Genomic DNA, 22,677 nt, shown 5'->3' with positions numbered 1-22,677 from the left:
CAAGTCAAGATTCAAGCAAAAAATCAGGATTTCAGAGCTTCTCCCTTCAACTCAATCTAATGCCCGTCCAGTTCCAGGCCAAAGTAAAATGCAAGAACAGTTCAAAAGCTAAGCACAAAGATCTATTTTGTTGGGGGACAACGTAGGAGTTTTTAAACATGTAGGAGTTTTTAAAAAGTAAAAATTAGTCCAGTTAAAGTTTTGGAAACGTTTTCCCTTCTGCTCAGGTCAGGGAAAATTTCATTTTGTTTTAAAGGAGGAAGTTGGACAACTGTGTAAAATTTAAATTTAGCAGCCTGGTCCTAATTAGCTCGTTTGAAATCAACACAGATGAAGCTCGGGAAATACTCAGGCTGGTGTGATAGGATCAGAATCCAAAATCCTGGAGTGGAAGAAGGGGGCCTGCATGTGACCCAATATTTAAATTGTGGGTGTGTTAGGACTCCCCTCAGGCAGAAACTGGAATCCAATCATCCTTGTTTCCCCAAGGACAAAAGAACACCATTTCTTTCTCTTGCAATCTGTTTTCTCAAAGTTTACATGACAACAGGAAAGTTTTAAGCATGTCAGAATGATGCTTTTGGTATTGAATGAGAAGGAGTGGCTGAAAATTGATAGTTCAGACTGGGAAGGAAGACCTAAAGGACACCCTAGACCACTGTTTCTCAACCTTAGCCACTTGAAGAGGGGTGGACTTCAACTCCCAGAATTCCCCAGCCAGCATGGCTGGCTGGGGAATTCTGGGAATTGAAGCCCACCCCTCTTCAAGTGGCCAAGGTTGAGAAACACTGCCCTAGACATTTTCATGGGGGTGGGAGAGAACTCCAGTCTATCCTTTGAGTCAGACATCAAGCAAAAAAGAGTCGTTCTCTTTTTCTAAGAGTTGGAAAAGATGCTTTGGAAGGTGGTGGGTTCTCCTTTATGACGGTTCTTAAGAGAGACTGGATAGCTGTCTGACAGGACTACTTTCATACTCGATTCCTGCCCAGGGCACTTCCTCCCGCTGCGCTTCTATGAAACCGAGTACAAGTATTAATTTCAGTAACTATTTAAAAATATATCTTTCAAAAGTCGAAAAGGGTCATTTTACTGCAGTTTTACTCCCGACCCCAAAATAAAATGTTTGGATAGCTACAGCAGGTTTCCCCCCCCGCCCCACAAAATAAAATAATATTTTCAGTTCCCATTGCCCTTCGTGTTTTAAGGCACATCAACCTACAGTACGTCCCAACCACTCACCCAGCCTGTTTCTACAAAAGACACGTTTCATCAAAGTTGGCGATGGCAGGTTGCAAATCTAGAGCAGGGACTCACAGAGGGAGAAACGGGAAGCCTCAACACCTGTACAGGCTCCAGATTTAAAAGGACATTTATTTATTTATTTTATTTATTTATACACTGCCCATCTCCCCCAGAGGGTGACCCTGGGTGACTCACAATTAAAATCCAAAACAGTAAAAATATAAACATCCATTCAAAATGGATATTCTTCAATTCAAGATGATGGGGGGAGCAAGGTGGATTATCCCACCAGCCAATTCCAACAATGCGAGCCCCCAGCAGGCCCCCAGGCTTCTGGCACAGCCAGGATTTCACACTCCTCCTGAAGGCCATGAGCGTGGGGACACACTGCACCTCGGGAGGTAGGCTGTTCCACAGGGTGGGGGCCACAGCAGAAAAGGCCCTCTTCCTAGGCCCTGCCAGCCAAAATTCCTTGACCGGTGGGGTCTGCAACATGCCCCTTCTGCTGGACCAAGTGTGGCAGGCCGATGTAACGGGGGCCTTTAAAAGGACATTCAATCACGATCCAGTGTGGTTTTCCTCATTGGCTCACGCACCTGTTATTTCCCATCCCAATGGCAAACAATGACATTATCCAGAGATGAGGTGTAACAAACCAAATTTGCAAACAGTATATTACGATAGCATTCGCTGCATTACTGGGTAAATGATAATATCGCCTGGAAACGTTAACCCCTAGATAAAATGCGAGGATAAATGCAGATAGTTAAGGGGAGGGAAAATACTGAAAAGCACAATTCGGGCTCATCATGATTTCCCGTGTTAGTGAATGTCAGAGGGTTCTGTGAAGAGAAAGAAGAAGATTGTGAATGCCAGGTTAAGCACTTCAGATTATATAAATATATTCAAGGCTGAAATACTCTCGATCTTCCTTCAGAAGCTCCACTGGACTCAAGTGAGACTTTGTTTTCAAGACAACTCGCCCTGAAGATCAAATTGGTACTTAGTAGGTCTTCCTCAGAAGGTCAAGAAATATTACATGGGGGGGGCGGGCTCATTCCAGGTTAGTTAAAAACATCCTAATGGATTAGAATGTTACTTGAGGAATAATTGAATGTCTTGCTGAAGTGGTTAGAGGTGATGAAGCTATAGAAGAAACAATGCCCTGTCTTCTATTGAATCCTGGGTCCAGGTTTTATGGTATGGACTATGGGGTGGGGCCTGGTTAGTATTTTTGAGGTGGGGGGCGGAGGAAAGCCAGAAAAGCTTAAAAGCCTACAGCTGTAGACCAGACTTGGAGATACGGTAGTGCCCGGGTTAAGTAGGCCTGGTTGAAGGACGACCCATAGTTAAGAACAGAGCCCATTGTAGCAAAATTCGAGTTAAATACACGATGATTTGAGTTAAATACACAAAGGTTCGAGTTCATTACACCATACTACTTATATAGTATTATACAATAATACTGTTCCGGCTTATGTACAAATTCGACTTAAGGACAGACCTTGGGAACGGAAGTCGTTCTTAAACTGGGGACTCCCTGTAGATTGACCCCAGAAAAATGCAGCCAATTGCCTTCACGTGTCGCAGTTGTACTGAGGAGTTGAGTGGGTACTCACCTTTTGATTGCACTCTTAAGCCCCCTTGGGCTTCCCCAAATAAAGCTCCCTCACTCCCCTAAGATGAAAAACACCCAGACAGAGCAGTCTGGTGGTCCAGGGAATTCCTTAGGGACCGAAGAGATGAATGAATGAAGGATGAATGAATGAATGAACGAAGAGACTGAAGGGGTGGAATGAAGGGATAAATGAAGTCCCTTCACTTATCTGTTTAAACCCGTGTTCTTCGAAGTCGGCAACTTTAAGATGTGCGGACTTCAACTCCCAGAATTCCCCAGCTGGGGAATTCTGGGAGTTGAAGTCCGCACATCTTAAAGTTGCCGACTTCGAAGAACACGGGTTGGAAAGACTTCTATAGGGCCGCCCTTCTTAAAAACACCACTGCAGGTGGCTCACCCCAACAGGCGCCCTTGAATCGGAGTGAACCCTCGCTAACCGGGTGGCCCCTTGGTTGGATCCCCCCCTAAGTCGCCCAGGCGGCTCTCTCCCAAACCCGCTTCCAGAAACCTGGTGAACTTCGTGAACTCCCCACCCGGGTGCAGCCCCCCCCCCGCCTTTCTCATGCTTTGTATTCCGGGGGGTGGGAGAAAAAAAAACCCCCGCCGCCTCCACCTCGGCCCGGAGTCGGTGCGTGTCTGCTACCTGGGGCCGAGCGGGTGTTCTTTTTGAATGAATGACTTAACCGGGCGCAGCCAATGGGCGCGGGGCGCTGCTTAATATTCAGCAGCCCCTGCGCCAATGGCCGGGCGAGGAGGTTGTTTTAAACGGCAGAGCCCCGCAGCCAATCAGGCCGCTCTCGTAGGCAGCCAACGCGAGGCTGACCACCAGCTAGTAGCGCTGAGTCTTAGCGCGTTGTAAGAGCGCCTCGCTTTCTTCTTCCCGTATTGCCTAGGTTAACGCGAACAATACAGGTAGGTGCCCGGAGCCCCACTTCGGAACTTTTTCGGGGGGCGGCAGCTCCGAGAGTCTCCCCTGCCCCCTTTTCAGACCCGCCGCCTTCTATTCCCACCCTTCTTTCCCCCCCCAAAAAGAGAAATAGATAGATATTTATATATATTCGGGGTATTGATTTTTTTTTCCTCTCTCTCTTTTTTTTTTTTTTGCAATTCCGGGCTCGCTGCCCCCGGTTCTTCCCCTATCAACTTTCTCTCCGTGTGTGTTTCTCTCTTTTTTTTTCCTTCCTCCTTCCCCCTCTCCGCCCTCTCTTTGCGGGCTCCCGATTTTTGAGAGGGGAAAATCCGATTGGTCCCGGATCGGGGTGGAAAGGGAGTTTTTGAACGCCTCCTGGGGGGCTCCCGACGCGTGCGGTTCCGGAGGAGAGAGGCAGGACCCAGCCTGGTGGGGCTGAGAAAGGAAGGGACCGGAATTCTTCCGGAGGGGGTGCTTAATCTGCAGTGTGTGTGTGTGTGTGTGTGCGTGCGCGTGTCTGGGCGCCTTCTGTACCGACATCTCCCTGTGTGCATGCACCCACACACGCCCCCCGAGGAAGAGCCGGGGCGCATGGGTTTTCCCTGCTCTGGTCGCGGAACATGGCTGGTGCAGCGAGCGGCCAGCCCGCATGGGCAGGAACCTCGCTCCGGGCTGTGCTGACCCTGCGCTGCTCGCCTTCCCCTTCCGCGTGTCTCGCTCGCCCCGAGGATCGGGGCGGCAAAGTTGCCCGGCCGTGCGCAGTGCCTGCGGCTTATTCTGCATTAATAATGGCTGTCCCTTCAGCATCTGACAGGGATAAGTCCTGCGCGTCCCGGGGAGAGCGAAATCCCCCTTTCCCTCCCCGCCTTTGTCATTTTTTCCCTCCCCGCCTCGCCTCGGGGCGACCCCGAACCTTTCGCTTCCGCCTTATTTTTGTCTCCCCTCTCCGAAAAGCGGCCCCCCGTCCCCCTCCGGCCGCCGCGAGACCCCGAGCCGTCCCTTTCTTGCGCGTCGGCTGCCGCTGTGGCTCGGTGTGTGTGCATTAACATGGCTGGCGTTTCAGTGGCAGAGCTGAAGGAAGAAAGACGGGGAGAGACGGGGAGGGAGCGCGACGCGGGGGGGGAGCCCGCGGAGGGGCCCCCCCGGGCCCCCAACCTTTCGCTCCCGCCCCCGATTCTTTATCCCTCTCCGCTCGTGCCCTCCGCGCGGCGCGGGGCGGCCGGGCTGGGCTTTTTCGCACTTTTCCTCCCCTCGGCGCGGGGATGAGGCTTGTAATGGCTGCGCGCAGCCTTTGTTAGACAGGCGATTGCGCTAAGCAGGGGAACGGCAGGGCGGGGGGGCGGCCGCTTCCCGCCGGCCCCCCGCGCCCGCCCGCGCCCCCTCCGCCCCGCGCCCCCTCCCGCCGCGGAGGGCATCGCTTTTTCTACAAAACGGGCCGCGTCCCGGGCGGCTGCCCGCGGGGGCCGGCCGGCGCGGGGGCTCGGTCGCGGCGGACGGGCGCCGGCGGCTTTGTTAAGCCTAGCGGCTCGCCTGCCTGCCTGCGAGAAGCCATTTTAGCGAATGGGGCGAGATGGGCGCGGGGGACGCGCTGCGCTCTCGCGCTCTCGCTGCCTCCGCGAGCGGCGAGCGAGGCAGCGCAGCGCCAGCGCAGGGGCCCGGCGCCCCCCCGCGCCCCCCGCGCCCGGGCCGCCCCCGGGCCGCCCCCCGGGGCCGATTTGAGCGGCACTTTCTTTCATCAAGAGGCGTTCCACAAAATGGAAGATGAATTATCGGAACCCGGAGTCCGCCGTCCCTTCGCCCCTTTTCCCTCGCGCCCGCCGGCCGGCGCGCCCGGGCAGCTCCGGGCGGTGGGCGCCGCGGCCGGGGGCTCCGGGGGCCACGTGCCCGGCCGCCCGAGGCCACAGGGAGCGGAGGGGGCACGGGTTTGTTTTTTTCCCTCGATGACCTTGGGGTGGGAAGCCAGGGACAGACCGGAACAAAACCCCAGTTTCTTCTCCTCGGAAACTTTTTTTCCAGATTGGTCGTGCCCCGTTGCAGCAAACAATGTGTATTTATAGATCTGGGCACGGTTTTTTTTTTTTTTTTAAATGCAACTTTTGCAATGGGTGGATTTTTCCTGGGGAAAGGGGCAGAGATAATATTTTTAAGAAATGGAAATCATTTCCAACTTTTGGAAAACAAATATTTTACTGGCTGCACACGCAGGAGCAGGAAGATGTTTTACCACAACCCAAGCAAAAAGAAAGCTGATCGCCCCCCCCCCCACAACCCCGCTCCCTTTTCTTAACCTCGCAAATCATTGCCTTTCCAGGGGGAGGTAATTTTATTGCGGGGAGATAAACTTTCATATTCCAAAAGTTAGCAGCTGCTCGGGCGAGCGACGTCTTCGTGGCCACCAGCCTCTTAACGGCAGCCGTCTCTTTTGGTGGAACAGCACTGCAGTCCTACGGTGTGGGCGATAATTAGGAAAAATCTTTAAATGTAATTGAACGGTCTTCGGAGTGACGGTGTTCCGGGGAACGAAGTCACAGATGCCTACAGCTCTCTTGACACGGAAGGCGGTTTAAGTTCTCGAGAAGTTGGAAGAGTGGGTGGGCCAGCCCCAAACTGCAGGTCCACAAGTGGGCACGCACGTGTTGAAACCTTGTGATGCTCTGGTATTATGGGCTATGTAATGCATTATGGGCTAGGTTGCTTGCTTTTCCATGAGACGTAAGTAGAGGAACTGGACGTTGGTGCTCAGTGACCAGTGTATAAGAGACAAAGCTAGAATTTCTAAGGGGATAGACGGTCTGCTGAAAGGTTGAGCGTGTGGGGGGATCTTTCTACGAAGAGCATATGTCTCCATTTCTCGACCAATTTAAAGGCCGCAGGACTTGTATATTGTCTTGGCTGCGTTGTGCAATTTGAGATTTATTTTCAACTTTTATTGTTGTTTGTTTTTAAGAGTTTTTTTTAAAAAAATGGCGAAAGGCGACCCCAAAAAGCCGAAGGGAAAGATGTCTGCTTATGCGTTCTTCGTGCAGACCTGCCGTGAAGAACATAAGAAAAAAAATCCAGAAGTTCCTGTCAACTTTGCAGAATTTTCCAAGAAATGTTCGGAGAGGTGGAAGGTACGGTCTTGGAAAATAAACTCTTGGACTTGCTGAGAAGGGGGCGACCTGAGCGGAGTGGCCCCTGCCGTTCCAAAGAGCTTTATGGTAGCTGACCAAACTTAATGACATGATCATAATGTGTTAACTTTTTATGCGGCCCGGCTTCCAGTGAAATAAATTTAAAATTTCACCCCCTGCGTCAACACCGATGACATTCCACAGGCCTTTTCCTTGGTTATCTCAGCTTCTATTATTTATGGTCTTACCAAATGGGCCCCTTGCATCTTATTTTCAGTGGAGTGAATTGTTACATGGGCACAGTGCCAAAAAGGAAGTTTGTGGATATTTTTATCATTGGCCATGCCTGTACTGGCAGCCATTTTGAAAGTGCACCTTCCACATACTATCAAAATTCCAGATGTGCCCCTGACCAAAAGATTGCCAGCTCTGATTATCCTGAATGAGGGTGCTAGATGGCACCCATAACCTCCTTGACCTTCTTCATTTTGACTGAATGTGTAGTTAGGGTCGTGATGCAACAACACTACTCTCATTGTTGTCTGGAGGTGAGAAGTCCTATAGCAACATAAATTGACTTCACACAGCATATTAAACTATGGTTGGTTTGGCAAGCCACAGTTGGCTGAGTTTGTCCAGTGCACTAGGCTGCAAATCATAATTTCCAACCATGCTTGTACAACCTGCTGAACCCAAACCAAACTCTGGCTTTGGGCAATGTATGAACTCTACCCAATTGCATGTTGGCTTGTTTCTTTGGAAAGAGGATTTCTTGCTCACTGTTTTGGAATACTCTCTGTAGTTGACATAACCCATACAAAAGAGATCCTGAAAAAGTTCTTCAGGCTTAGTTTTTTTTTTAGAACCCGTGGAAAGTGAATTTTACTGCTGGTCTTTGAGGACCAACCTGGCTGCTGGTGGTTAAAGATATCTCAGCAGGCTTTTAGAAGGTCTGCAAGTTATGTGGAGAGCTTCACATTTGATCTTCCAAAGGTGCTTCTGAACATGTGGAACACAATTAGAGTAGCCATCTTCCATACCTTAAAACAGCTGCATCTTTTCTGGGGGTCCTACTCTGCAACTACTACACAATCCCGGATAAGAGTACTGTATGGTGGCTTTAAAGTTTGGTAGAAGGGTGTTGTGTTCTCGTTCCTGTGCACTATATTGTCTTTTGGAGATTGAATCTGAATCAGCCCTTCACTACACCAGGATAGTTGGCTGGTGTCTCCTTTGATGCTAGAGCAATGCCTGAGCTGAGCGGAGTCCCATCAACAGGATTTTCCCCTCCAGTTCTCAGTTTGGGTATCTTCGTATTCTGAGCTGTGGTTCTACCTGTTTTCATGACTTCATTTCTAGTTTGTGGGTTGGTGTTTGCTTTTTTGTATCTGGGCTTTTTTTTTTTTTTTTTTAAAGGAGTAACTGGTCATCTTTGCCTTTCAGACCATGTCAAGCAAAGAGAAAGGGAAATTTGATGAGATGGCAAAAGCTGACAAAGTACGGTATGATAGAGAAATGAAAGATTACGGGCCAGCAAAGGGTGGGAAGAAGAAGAAGGACCCAAATGCCCCAAAACGGCCGCCGTAAGTAACTGCCTCCTTCTCCATCCTCCCACTCAGCATTTTTAGAAGTGATGAAATAAGACACACAAGGGATAGCATTGCACTCCTGAAATATAGTCGCAGATTTAAGAAACTGCTTTTTAAAGTGGCTGCAACTTTCTGCTGCTCTTTGCATGGGTGAAATCTAACCAGCTGGTAGCTAATCGTTGCAGTTTGGGTGTTGTTGTTGTTTTTTTTAATTCTCTGGTCCTCCTAAGCCTTAAAATGCCTGAACCCCAAATGTGATGTTTTTGCAGTGAGTAGCTGATACAGCCACACTTTGGTAACCAGGTTCACGTTGCAACCTGCCTTGAGGAGTGTCATGTTGTGATTTCTTAATATATTTCAATAGGACTTCAGGCATGAACTCAGATGTTTTTGAATACTACAGTTCTGGAAGATGGGGCAGCATTAAGATATTATAAATCAGTGTTGTCCAAACTTGGCCACTTTAAGATGAGTGGACCTCAACTCCCAGAATTCCCCAGCCAGCATGGCTGGCTGGGGAATTCTGGAAGTTGAAGTCCACTCATCTTAAAGTGGCCAAGTTTGGACAACACTGTTATAAATGTATTGCAGTGGGGTTAGCCTTGTTGGTGATAGCTTCTCAAGTCCTGCTGGCTCTTTTTTTTTTTAATTAGATTTAAAACAGAGAATTCTTAGGTTTCTAAGATATAAATATCTTAACTGATTTAATATCAGTTGAATTGTCATCATTTTTCCTGCCCCCTTTTGGTGGGATGTTGACAAATGTTTGGATTTAGCTTAGCTGGGTATATGCACTGCAGCCTTGCTTGAACATAACACTGATGTGTCCTGGGAGTCATGTTCTCTGGTGGGGTTGCAAAGATGGGACCTGGATCTTTTGCTGGATCCCAGCTGGATCCCAGCTGGATCCCAGCCTCCTTCTGACATCTGTGCTTGAAACTGGGGAAGAGGCATGCAGTGATTCTTATCATTATTCCATGCCTCATTGGAACCAAATCACTGTAGCTTCTGGCCCAAATCATATCACTGTAGTTTGCTGTAAACTCCTGGGCCCCCGTTTTCAGCTGTCCTGTATCTTCCCCCTCCTTCCCCAAGGTCTGGATTTTTCCTCTTCTGTTCGGAATTCCGTCCCAAAATCAAATCCACTAATCCGGGCATTTCCATCGGAGACGTGGCGAAGAAATTGGGCGAAATGTGGAACAACCTTAGTGACAGCGAGAAGCAGCCTTACAACAACAAAGCTGCTAAGCTGAAGGAGAAATATGAGAAGGTAAGGTTGGCTGATCGACTCTGGATGGCCTTGGTCCAGGGAGAAGGTAACGGCTAGGCTCGGGCAAGCAAATGAATGTGGGGTTCTTGATTTGCGGAGCAGTTTCTGGGCTAAGAATACACGTGCAAAATGCTGGTTTAATCGCTATATTATGCTGTATAATGACAAACGGAGGTGTGCAGTATTCAGAACTGAAGCAGAAAAGATGCTTTGGTTCTGGTGTGAATGCACTCTTGACTAACAGGACACCTAAACCAGATCCAAAGCACCACTTCAACTCTGTATCCAAATACAGCACCCTTCTAACAGAAAGATATGGTATGCTGGCATTTCTCTGTGGTGTTTCTATCCTGCCTTTCCTCCAGGAGCTCAACCAAGCAGATACGGTAGTTGCGTTCTTGGTGTTCTCCAAGCCTGGTTGTTTTCTTGTGAACATTTCACAGCCCGCCTAGGGAACCTCGACAGTGCAGTGGGGGAGTGGTCTTAGCTGGGGCGTGGTTTGTTCCTCGATCAGGTTATTGTTTCTTCCTTGATTATCTGGTGCACCTTTGGAATAGCCCAGAGCACATCCTCCTTAACAACCAACACCTAGATAAGTAGGAAACGGGAGCAGATAAACAGGGAAGAAACAATGCCCTAATCTAGGAACAAACCACACCCCAGCCAAGACTGGCAGGCTGAGCTGTTATGTATAAATAACCAGCAAATGCAACTCCCCCATGCCTTGATGATGTAACCACTGATGATGTAACGTAGACTGGTAATGGAACGTCTGCAAGAAAACAGCCAAGCTCAGGGAACACCAAGAACCCAACCATTTAACCTCAAGCTATAGATACTTTCTACTGTTGGAAATATGGTGGTCTTTTCCATCCGTTTCCCCATGCTATTTCCTGCCCACCCAGGAAATCCCTGGGTGGGGTGCTAGACTTGGAAATTCATAAAACATCCTGAACGAAGACAATGCCAACACATTACTGCCAAGAAAACAAGGTTGAGCACACCATGAAGTCACCAGGAGTCCAGTTTGACTTCAAGGAGGCTTGGCTTCTACCTCCGTAATCTTTAGCCAGCTCTCTGACAGGCACACCAGTGCCCTTTAGAATATTTTTTCTAAATCAGAAATGTTTTAGCTCATCCTGTCGAGGAAGGTAATGGGAGATGTTTCTGACCTTTAGCTGACTTAGCTCTTAAGTCCCCAAAGTCAGCCCAAATAGGAATGCGTTTCTGATATATGAAGCCTGTTTTTGCCTCCCCCCCAAGTTCTGCTAAAAGAATTAAACCGTTCGATGTAAAAGATGAACTATCTGTGGTGTAAAAAAAAAAAAAAGCAATATAGCATCTGTGGCATAATTTAATGCTAATTATGTTGACGGAGCAAAGGGAGACCTAAGGTTCTCCTTGTGCCATGAAACTTTCTGAGCATCTCTGTTCCTCTTTAAGGTCAGCATTCTAGTCCTTATTGATCCTTGAAAGCAGGGCAGAGCTCTATATATTTACATGGCTTTATGTGGCTGGCTGGGGAATTCTGGGAGTTGCAGTCCACATATCGAAAAGTTGCCAAGATTGAGAAACACTAATCTAGGGCAAAGCTGTAATGGGCCATAGGACTCTTATTACTTGGTGCTCAGTGTTTCAAATGAAAAGGTGCCTTCGGTTCCAGAAACTCTCCTGTTTCTTGGGAACAGGATTCCACGGAATATATTTCTTAAATTGCTTTCAAGAGCATGATCTTCTCAGAGGGGCTGATAGTAATAAACCACTTCTTTTAGGCTCAGCCTGGGCACCATGAACGTCTCATACTTCCCTCCTCCCCTAGAACCTCTTTTAGCCACCAGAGTGGAAAATCAGCAGGGTCCCTTCCCACTCTTTGAGTCCTAAACATGCCAAAAAAAGAGATTAAGCTTCAAAAAGATTATTTTAAAAAACCCACCTGTCTCCTAGAAACCCAGGGGAAGATAAAAGACCTGATCGAGCTCCAGAGCGTGGCTACTTTTGCCTTTGAACCCCAAGGGGATAAAAAAATCTGTGTCGCACTCATATTTGTTGGGTCTAGGAGCGGTTTCCAAAATAGCAGTGGCTTTTGGAAGTCTGAGGACTCTTCATCAGAGGAAGTGCCCCTCGTTTTCTCCTTCCTTCCATCCACCTATCTTTTTAATCACCTTGCGTGTCAAAGGCCTCTTGGTAATTCAGAAATTACCATAAACGGTGGGTGGATCTAATCAGGACAGCCCTTCGGCATGGGTTTGAATCTGTCCATCAGTTCTCCTCTTGAAGATTCAGTGTGACGGTTTGGCCTTTGAGGACCATTCAGTCATGCTCTTCAGGTAGGTTCACAACTTGCGCTCCACCAGAAGCTGGATTCTTTACTTTAGGGTTAGTTGAGCCTCGCCATCAGTGGCCGGCAAGCGTTGGCTTCCGGCGTAGAGTGCAAAGTCAGGCGGTTTGCTGAACTCAGTAAAGGGTGACGATAAACCAGCCGCGCCTCGGCTCCAGCCACGGGTGGACCCTTTGCCCTGCCTAAGCCAGCCGGAGCTCGGAAGGCCGCTCAACCCGCCCCTTTTGCCATTGCAGGACGTTGCGGACTACAAGTCTAAAGGCAAGTTCGATGGTGCGAAAAGCGCAGCCGCTAAAGCAGCCGCCGCAGCTCGGAAAAAAGTAGAGGAAGAAGAAGACGAGGAAGAGGAGGACGAGGAGGACGAGGAGGAGGAGGAAGACGATGAATGAGAAACTGTGTATAATCCTTGTTTCCATGTGAATACCATAGAGTAGGGGAAACACCATTCGGAAAAGAAAAACCCGGCGCCTCTCGCTTGAGACGGTGCCTTATTTGCCCTTTATTAGGATTAATGACACAAATTTGGATTTTGATCACGATACTGTAGCCTCTTTGGAAGAAAATAAATAAAAGTGCTGTCGGAAAATACAGAAAGAAAACAAACAAAAAACCACGGTAACTGGTTTATGTTCAATAGCGAGGGGCACCCCTCCGGGCCCTGAAACTGTAACAAAGTTGTACATATTTCCAAACATTTTTAAAACAAAAAGGAAAAAAACAAGTGGAAACAAAGATGCTCTAGTGTTCTCCTCAACTCTGTGCACTTTCCTGTCGGTGTAACAAAGCATTTAAAAATGTTTCAAGCATCTTATTTTTTAATTTGTAAGGTGGTGTTTAACTATATGGTTCTTGGCTAGAAAATCCTGGGTTATAAACTGTACATATCTATAGTTTGTAAAAACTAGACAAATTCTTGTGGTTCATGCTTTGGTGACCCCTGAGAAGGGAAACGGCTTTAAGAAAAAAGCCTCGTTGTTTTTCCCTCGGCAAGGGCTACGTCTCAGAGCGTGCACTGCAAAAGTAGATCTAATTTACACTACAGTGAGGTACATTTAGCTTAAAGTTGTCTTTCTGTATATAGTGAAATAGCATTTTGCGGCCATTCTTAGTTGTGAAAGAAGGGAGGGGGGGATTCAGCTGGCATGAGAAAAAAAAAATCGTATGAAATCCTCTTTTTTTTTTTTTTCTTTTAGTTTAAAGCGGGGTAGTTTTTAAACAGAAGCTGTAAGTCTCCTTCATTGTCAGCTTAAAAGTGAGGAGAGGGCGCAGAAAAGTTCAAAAACACCTCTGTACTTAAAAGAAACAAAAAAATTTGCAAAAAACATTATGTTGGTTTTTTTGTATGTTTAGAATGCTGAAATGTTTTTGAAGCAAAAATAAACAGTATTACATTTTTAAAACTTCTTGACAATATTCTAAAGTTCCTGCTTTTAACAAGGTTTTATCTTTAGCCGTAGCTGCAGCAAAAAAATAAAATAAAATAAAATCAGATAAATAATGCCACCGTTCCACCTCCCAAGAATGATCATGATGGGCAATTGATCTGAGAAAGACATCCACTTGAGTGGATTTGCTGTTAAAAGATACTATGCAAATTTGAATCTTATTACTTGAAAATCAAAAGCTAAGTGAATACTTAATGGGGTGAGAACCACCATTTGCAAAGGTAGGTGACTAAGGAAGGGAGAGGCAGAGATTTCTTTATAGATGTGTGGGGTACATTAGTTGCCCAAATGCTATGCTTTGTAAATATTAAAATGTGCCTTTTTTGTCTTGTGTTTAAACCGTTTCAGACTCATGGCGTTTTTTCTTCTCTTTCCCCATTGACCCCTTCCAGCAGTCCACTGATCATGGGACAGGCAAGGTGGGAGAAACCATATTTGCTCACGGGCTGGATTGACTATTGTGTTTGTCTGGTTCTCCAACTCAAGAGTTCAGCTACCTTGTGGGGAGGGGGGTCCCCTGCTTTGCTACAGTCACCTCAACTTCACTAACGAGTCAGGGAAGGCGTTCTGCTGTGACATTTTGTTTCCAGAACCCAATGACATGATCTAGAACCCAGTTCTTGGAGACAGCTAGTTTGATGCACAGAAAGGGTGGGTGGGTGGGTCTCAGGTTGTTTGACTGGTTTGGCATACCATGCGAGGTGAACCCAGCCCCTTGCATCTGTAAGCCATGGCTCAGCATGTTTTACAAAGCCAGCTGGTTTCACGTAGGGGGATTTTATGTTTCTAGAATTGGAGCACAACTCTGGAACAATGGGTTCTGTAGAACAGTGGTGGAAATCTCAATTGCCGGTGGGCTTCCATCGGCATCTGGTTGGCTATGGGTAATGTGTATTCTAGCATGGAAAAAAGCAAATAAGTATTCTAGCGTGGAACAAAATCACCTTGACTAGAATGCTTGAGTTCTCTTCATTCCGGCAAAAGGTTCCCAGTCTTTTGCCCTAGGAAGCAACTGGGGTGCAAACTTCAAATCCTTAGGCCATTGGTTTTCATGATGTCTCTAGTTCCACACAAAAGTAACTGCAATGGTTGTGAGTTATTTTCCAGCCAACCTTCTAAACTCAAATCTCAACTTTCGGCCCCTTTGAACTCCAGTGATTTTGTCCCCTGCTTTCTGTCTTCTAATTGCTAGTTAAGGCAGAAAATGTGTGTCTTTTTATACAGACTAGCTTGCTGAGTCTTGCATTCATATCCTGTTGGTGTCCTGCAGACATGAGATCAGCCTACTGGGTAAAAAGCTGCCCATTTGTTTGTGTAAAAATATTTTTTTTCCTCTGTTGGGGTGCCATTTTAGATGGGGAAAAAAATCCAAATCATTAATGTGCTTTTGGGTGTAGTTTTAGGACTTGTAGCTTGAGGTTAGCGGTGGGTAAGACTACTGACCTGGGGAGAAAACGGATCCTTTCCTTGATTTTAGCATGCATTCTGCCAATTGGAGAATATCAATGTGTTGGGGCTGGGGTCTATTCCCAACAGCATTTAAGAATTTAACATCTTGTGAGATTCCATAACCAACAAATGAAGTATATCACTTAGATCAATGTTTCTCAACCTCAGCAACTTTAAGATGTGTGGACTTCAACTCCCAGAATTCTCCAGCCAGTTGAAGTCCACACATCTTAAAGTTGCTGAGGTTGGGAAACACTGACTTAGATTATGAGGAGGCTGCTTGTTGACTCTTGTGGAAGGATCCACAATCCATAATTCCTTCAGAAAATAGTCCCTCCTGGGTCCTTTCAATGCAGGATGGGATGTGGGTTTTCTTACGGCTTTCTTTTTTTTCAAAGTACAACTACTTCCTACCTGAAATGTTAGAATTTATTTGAGGAATGAGTAACAAACTGGGGGATACTTCCATGAGAAAGGACTAACAGGTCCTACTTTGCGTCTGCAAAAAAAAAAAAGACCTGGTGCCCACTTCTAGTCTCTTCCCCGTTTCTTGTTAAAAGAGGTAAAAAAAAATTTTTTAATCGAACTGTAAAATGTCAGGACTGGAGCAACTTAAGCAGCTATAGAGCGTTCATTGAAGGCAGAAGAGAAACAGGCTTGGGTGGCAAGGATCTGAGCAGGATTTGAGAGGCACGGACACATCTGGAGCAGATGTTCCTGGTGAATGGGAAGATTTCTAAACATCGAACTTAAAAAACATATCATCCACTTCCACCCTTCCATTTCCTCCCGGATCCATTAACCACTTCTTATTCTTTTATGCAGTTTTGCTAAAACCTAGGGTTGCAAATAAATGTATATGCTAGTATTCTTTAATACCCTTGTAATTGCTATTTAAATTTTCTGTTATCCCCCCTTATTTAATCTATAAAACCCTTTATCCTCAAGCTATTTTTCTTTACTTTTATAATATAATCCACAAACAGACTCCAATCTTTAATAAAAGCCTTAGAAGGTTTGTCTCTCGTTAGACGTGTCCCTTTTGCCATCTCCACCAAGTCGGTAACTTTAAATATCCAACCTTCAACATTTGGAGCTGCTTTAATTTTTAATTTAATATATGCATTTCTGCATATATAATAATCTTGCCGCAGTGACCATATACAACAATACGACTTTTTGCTCTGCTCTTCTTCCATAAACCCTAATACATACGGTCTGGTTTCCTCTGAACAGGGATTCCTATTATTTTCCTTTTTTTCTCTACGTTTTGGAAAGGCAGCCTCTGGGATGAAAGTCCAAAGCCAAGTGTGGCTTTCAGTTCAGAACATGAGCTTTTTAGATGTTTGGGAATGCCACTCCCAGAACAGGAGTCAGACAGTGACCGTTTGCAATCCAGAACGTTTGGAGGTGTCCGGATGTCCATGGTCCAGCAAATTTCCCAGCTGAGAACTCAACAAGTGATCCATTCTAGGAGGAAGGGGGGGGGGAGAAACTCTGCAAGATTGCAGGGGTGTCTGCACGGTAGGGTCAAAAAAATCAAGATGGTGGGCACAACAGTGGAATCTAAGTTCTGCCTAATCTTGACTTTTTTGACCCTCCCCTGCAGATACTCCTGAGATTGTATCTTGCAGTCCTCCCTTCAAGCTGAAATGGGTTTCGGTCCTGTTTAGTTTGTCTGTTTTTTAAAGTATCTCCATTAATAACACATGTTTGGGCAATTGTAGTCTTTGGAAAAGGCATCTGGTTGGCATTAGAAGGTTTTCTGGTTGAAGGTTGATTAGTAATTTAGAAGGGGGGGGCAGTTACAGAAGCCTAGGACAAGAGGTGGGTTGTGACAGGTGGTCAACCTTGTCTGGGTTGCTAAACTAAGCTGGGTTGGATCTGGTTAGTAGGGGATCCCTAGATTGTAGGCCAGGTAAACCAGGATTCAGAAAGACAATGGCAAAGCACTTCTCTGTTGCTACTGGGGAAACTACATGGATACCCATCTCGTGTTGTAGGACCTAGCTGACTTTGGCTGACCTCATAAAAACCCTGCTCTAGTGGCCTTCTCAGACTTGCTCTCCTCTAAAAATGCTGGACTAGAGCTCCTATAGTTCCCATCCAGTGTTTGCTCTTTTTTATAGATCTGGAAAACTATCACTGGGGGAAGGCAGGTGAACAAAGTGCTCATGTACACTCTGACACAGGGTTCCTCAACCTCAGCCACTTTAAGTTGCGTGGACTTCAACTCCCAGAATTCCCCAGTCCACGCATCTTAAAGTTGCTGAGATTGAGAAACACTGGTCTAACACATCCCTCTGGGTGGTTAACAGGTTAATAATCCCTCTTGATTGAAAAGCTAAAGCACATTTGCAGCTGGAGTTTCAGTATGCATTGATTTCTCTTCAGCATCCTTAATTGTTGCACTTAACAATTGGTCTTTTGCAAAAATCACTTCCCTTTTGTATTTTACCTGGGTTGAGCCCTCTCCTACCGCTTGCCAACATAGACAGAGATGATCCCTTTTCCAAGAAAAGATGCCCTCTCTGACCCAGACTAAAGGAATTGATTTTTTCCATGAGAAAGGCAGATGGGCAGGCAAGGGAAGGAATTCCCCAAGCATGTTGCAAGTGGGACATTCCTAACTGGAATACTTCTGTGGATCTAGTAGAGTCTACGTTGGCCATGTCTCTTCATGGTCTCCAGCAGAGAGACGTGGTTCCCAGAATAGATTACCTGCTCGCTTTAAGAGAAATGTTCTGGATTGAATCTGGAACTTTCGGCAAGTCAAGCATCTGTTCAACAAATTGCTTAGGGCCCCCTCCCCAAATTAATGGAGAAAAGCCACTTGGGGTTGAAAACAATCTGTATGGAAGAGAGTACCTGTGGTGCATCTGCATGATTTGCTTCTGTGGCTTTACTTGCAGACTTGATGGAGAAGCAGACTTGGCTGACCCAGAAGAGGCTGGATGCAGTAACTCTGTGTGAATCCTTGTTCTGGGCTTCGCTTTTTCCCAATAGTTAACAGTTCATTGACTGTGAGAGCTATTAAGCAGGGGACTCCTGGAGTCACGGGGGCTCCATCATTGGTGGTTTTGAAGCAAAGGTTGGCAGCCACTGATCTCAGATGGTCTGGGGATTCCTATCATGGGCAGGGATTGCACTAGAAGACCTCCAACCTTATGATTCTGTGATACGCAAGTATTCAAAAGTTTCATTCATTGTTGTACACTGCCCAGAGTAATTTCCTGTGAGATGGGCAGCCATATAAATTAGACATACATAGATAGATAGATAGATAGATAGATAGATAGATAGATAGATAGATAGATAGATAGATAAGTTTCATTCAAGAAATGAAACTCTTCAGTTTCAGTCTTCATTCAAGAAATGAGCTCTACAGTTCAGGTAGAGCTGAACTGTAAACCTTACCAGAGGCAAAGTTTTAACTGTGGGGCAGGTGATACAGTATGTTTATGTTTATACAGTTATGTTTGATGTTTATATTTAGTTTATGTTTCTTTAATCTGTTTGTTCCAAAATTGGGGCAGAAAAGTTACCCAAGAATTGATCACTGATCTGTTTGGAATCCTTTCTGCTGAATCTGTGAATTGGATTTTTCTAAGAATCTCAGATCTAAGTTGAAACAAGCAAGTTTCCCTAACCTGTTGCATTCCAAATGTGCTGGTTTTCATCTCCCACAATCCTCAGCCAGCATGTTCTCTAAGAATTCTGGGAATTACAGTCTGTGTACATCTGAAAGTGGCGAGATTGGAGATAAACCAACCTGTAGTTACTTATCTGCGATGTGAAAGAGCTGACTCACCTATGCGGCGTCTCATCTTGACAGTGACCTGGTTGCTTTGCCAGAGGCACATGTAAAAAAGGGACAGGACTTCATTGGCATGGTTGTGTCTGACTTTTTTGACCCACCCAGTCATCCCTGCAGTTTGTCCAACGTGATCAAAGCAGGAAGAAAATCTCTGGTTGGAACTTTAATTTTCTATAGGGAGGGGAACTGATGCACGGAGGTATTCCTATGTAATCCCCCTCACTTGTATTTTGAAACTGCAGCCCTAAATTGCAAGTTTATAAGGCCTGTATGAACCAGAGGAAGCTGCAAAGCCACAGAGCAGGCCTCTTTCCTAATTCCCAAGTTTGTGCAATTTACATCTTTTATATCTTGCGACCAACAGGCCAATATTCTTTTGGACGCCTAGAAAAATTGATAGAGATTCATGCAAAGCCCCTGCTCCAAGTACCCTGCCATTTGGTTCCCCCAAAACAGCAACAGGAATAAGTAGCTGCTGATCTATCACCCCTTCAGACCCTAAGTGAGGAAAGCTCTCACACGACTTAACATGTTAAATCCCTTACTTATGACTGCTAGCATATCAGGGGGAAAAGGAACTTGAGGTTGAGCGTGCTAGTTTTCTACCTGCAAGGAAGTTTGCTTATTTTCACTGGGAAATTTGTATCCCGCTTGAACCGGAGACACAGGAGCAACTCACTCCTCTGGCGTCATGCCTGTCAGGAGGAGAAGAAGGTCTTTTCCCAGGGTCTGCTCAGCCTGCAGATGGTTTGGGTCCCTCCGTAAGATAAAAGGGGGAAAATTAATTCTTGGGAAACCGTTCTTGCTGCAGCGCGGTCGTCCAACAGCACAGCTCCTTTTCTCGCTTGCTGAAAGGTCCAGGAAGAAGTGAGTTCTGCAAACCCAGTCTGATGCAATGAGAGGCAAGAAAGAAAGAAAAAAAAATCTGCATATGGTATGGGTAATGCCTTTATGAATTGGGTCTTTAATAATTTACACCAGCAGTTTAATACATCGAATACAAATGATTCCTCTCATGTGCCATGCTGACAAACATAAAAATGGAGTAATCAAAGGCGTAATAGCACTACAGCAAAAAGATAAAATGCCACTCGCAGGCTTAGGATAAGTTATTACAGGCAGGGAGGTAGCCGTACGGCTCCCTGGTGCAATTGAATGCAGTGCAATTTTGTCTCCGCATTTCGCACGCGGGTTCAAAAAGCCACTGCAGCACGCGAAGATGGTACCCGCTCTGCCTTTTGCGACCAGACTTTGCAATGTCTCGCCCTCTCTTTCAACGAAAGCAGCCCGGTGCTGGTAAAACAAGGAATGATCCTCTGGGCATCTGTAGGCATCCTGGGGGTTTGCAAAAATAATAACCGCGAATCCTCTCCCATTTGCTGAAATGGATCTGACATTCCACCCCCCACCCCCCCAATGGTTTACATGAAATTAGGAATATGGGATCGTTTTGCCATCTTCAGGCAGCAGCTGTGAATTGCAGGTTGCCTTCAGAAGCGCTTGGGAAACAAGATGACCATTTGGGTACCCGTGTATTGGCACAGGAGAGATGGTTGGGCGCACCCCTGATTTGGGGGCTGGACCTCCGATCAGCATTTGCAAGAGAGGCTGCATGAACTGAGACCTGAATTGCCAGCCTCTGTCTGAGAGACAGTTACAAGTTGCTCATGTTTATAGGTTGGATTTATATAGCGCCTTTCCTTCAGGAGCAAAAAACACTGTAGGTAGAACTCCATCCTCTTCTTTCTCCTCACCACACCAACTTGCTTCTTGGTCTAAGAGGGAAAGACTAGTCCAAAGTCACACAAGGACCTTCAGTGGCTGAGAAGGGACTTGGGCCTGGATCTCCCCACTCCTACTCCTTCACCTTCAGCACTGAACCACCTTGACTCTTGGGCTAAGAGAGTGGGTCTGGCCCAAGGTCCCCCAGGGAGCTTTTGTGGCTGAAGATAGACTTGGACCTGGATGACCCTGTTCCTAGTCCGATACCATCACCACTACGCCACACTACCTCTCTGCTTAACCCACTGTCCTCCAGACTGATGCCCTTCAGATGTCTTGGCTCTTTAGCAAGATAAAATGGTAGTCCTTCCACAAACCTACTGATCCAACCGGCACTGAATCTGACAATGGGGATAGTAGGCTTGGGGCCAACTGCTTATTATTCCTACATCTCCATCCTCTAATATCTTGCATTAATTCCTGCCTACTTCCTAGATTTGCCCCTTGAGACAACTCTCTGATTAAAGTAGGAACAGACCTACATCATCCCAGTTTAAGCCTTGAAAGGGAGGGTCTTGTAGTGTTAACCCTTCTTTAGGTAGACTACAAACATTGATTAATCTAGCAGGAGAAAGTGAGCAGGGTTAAAAATACATACCAGTGCTCATGCATCATCAAAAAAGCAAAAAAGAAATGCATCATTTGCCACACCACCAATGTTCATAACATTTGCAAATGCTAAATTGGATCTACAAAAGGGTTGCTTTGCTTGCTTGTTAGAATGCTTGTTTGTTTATCACTTATGGCAACTTTCTGTTGTGGCATCTTCATTACCCTAATTACAGGTGGTCCTTGTTTAATGACCACTCATTCAGCGACCGTTTGAACTTACAACATCCCTGAATGAGTGGTAGTTACAACTGCTCCTCATACTTATGGTTGTCACAGTCTCACAGTCACATGATCGTGATTTGCGACCTTCCCTGCTGGCTTCCCACAAGCAAAGTCAGTGGGGAAGCTGGCAGGAAGTTGCGGTCGCATGAAGCCCTCACTTAATGCCCTGTGCAGCCCTTGTTTAACAATGGCAACCAGGATTGCCGGAACTGCTGTCATTAAGTGGCACAGTCACGTGGCTTTTCGACTTACAACCTCTGCTTAACGACAGAGTTTCTGGTCCCAATTAGCATCATTAAGTGAGGACGACCTTTATCTAAAGAGTCCGCCACATCATTGAGTTACATGGAGAGAGGGGCCTAAAGTAAGGGCAGCCATTTTGGCCACCATTGTTCTACAGTTACTGAATGCGTGACTACTCTATCCATTCATCTCTGTGGAGAAAGTCATCTCAGCCATATGTTGGGGTGGGACTTAGCTGCCATTGGCCCAACCAAATACAAATAGTATCAAAAACAGATGGTAATAAGCTTATAATTGTGGGTTCACTATTGCTCAGATATCAGCTGCCGCTTACATAAGATAAAGGAGGGGAAATTACTAATCAACTGCATTTCATCTTCCTTCTAGATTACCATGCCCTTCTGCAATAGTTATCCAGTGTCATTCAGGTGATTTGGGAATAGAGTAGCATGTCAATTGTAGTAATACATAAATATGTAAATAAAATGTGTACTTCTCTCTCCTCTCCTCTCATCTTATAAGGGTGTTCTCTCACACACACACCCCTACCTCTCCTAATCGTGGGATAACCCAAAGCACGTTCACAACTCCCATCGGTGAACTTTGTTCCGGGTAGATAAGAATAACACATCTGAGAATATTGTGCAGAGTGCAAACATTTTCCAGGATTTGTTTTGTTCTAAAGCAAATTCTTAACGTTTCCTCCCAGCTTCCACATCAGATTAAGCTAGATTATGTGGGTTTTGTGAGGTGTGTGATGCTAACCTGGACCCTGTGGTTTGTAAACCTGGTTTATGACTTATGAACCCAGTCAGCTGTGGTTTAATCAATGAACCATGGTGAAACAAACAAGGGTTTCCTGTCAGAGAGTAAATGGGAAGAAAGCAATGTTGTTACCATTATATTTCTTACACTCAGAAATGTTTTTTGCAATGATTTGATGTACTACCTTCCTTCAAGCCAACTCCAGCTGGGTGGAAGAACATGTAACTTAATTAGCACCAGATAAATTATAATTTTGCAGTTT

The 22,677-nt window shown here is 46.0% G+C and overlaps 1 protein-coding gene across 1 annotated transcript; it reads left to right on the top strand.

The window, feature by feature from the left end:
- The first annotated feature begins 3,646 nt into the window (after positions 1-3,646).
- On the top strand, positions 3,647-13,864 carry HMGB3 (high mobility group box 3). The gene is made up of 5 exons (XM_007437456.4): positions 3,647-3,772; positions 6,718-6,883; positions 8,327-8,466; positions 9,568-9,742; positions 12,317-13,864. Exons 2-5 carry the CDS (start codon positions 6,734-6,736, stop codon positions 12,467-12,469), a joined length of 618 nt encoding a protein of 205 aa, XP_007437518.2. The 5' UTR covers positions 3,647-3,772; positions 6,718-6,733; the 3' UTR covers positions 12,470-13,864.
- Positions 13,865-22,677: the final 8,813 nt, after the last annotated feature.

Source organism: Python bivittatus, unplaced genomic scaffold, assembly GCF_059951505.1.
Source record: "Python bivittatus isolate LINGU-HERP-01145 unplaced genomic scaffold, Pbiv_v1 ctg000670_np1212, whole genome shotgun sequence".
In the NCBI taxonomy this organism is placed as follows: domain Eukaryota; kingdom Metazoa; phylum Chordata; class Lepidosauria; order Squamata; family Pythonidae; genus Python; species Python bivittatus.
This window is presented reverse-complemented; position numbering and strand designations above follow the sequence as displayed.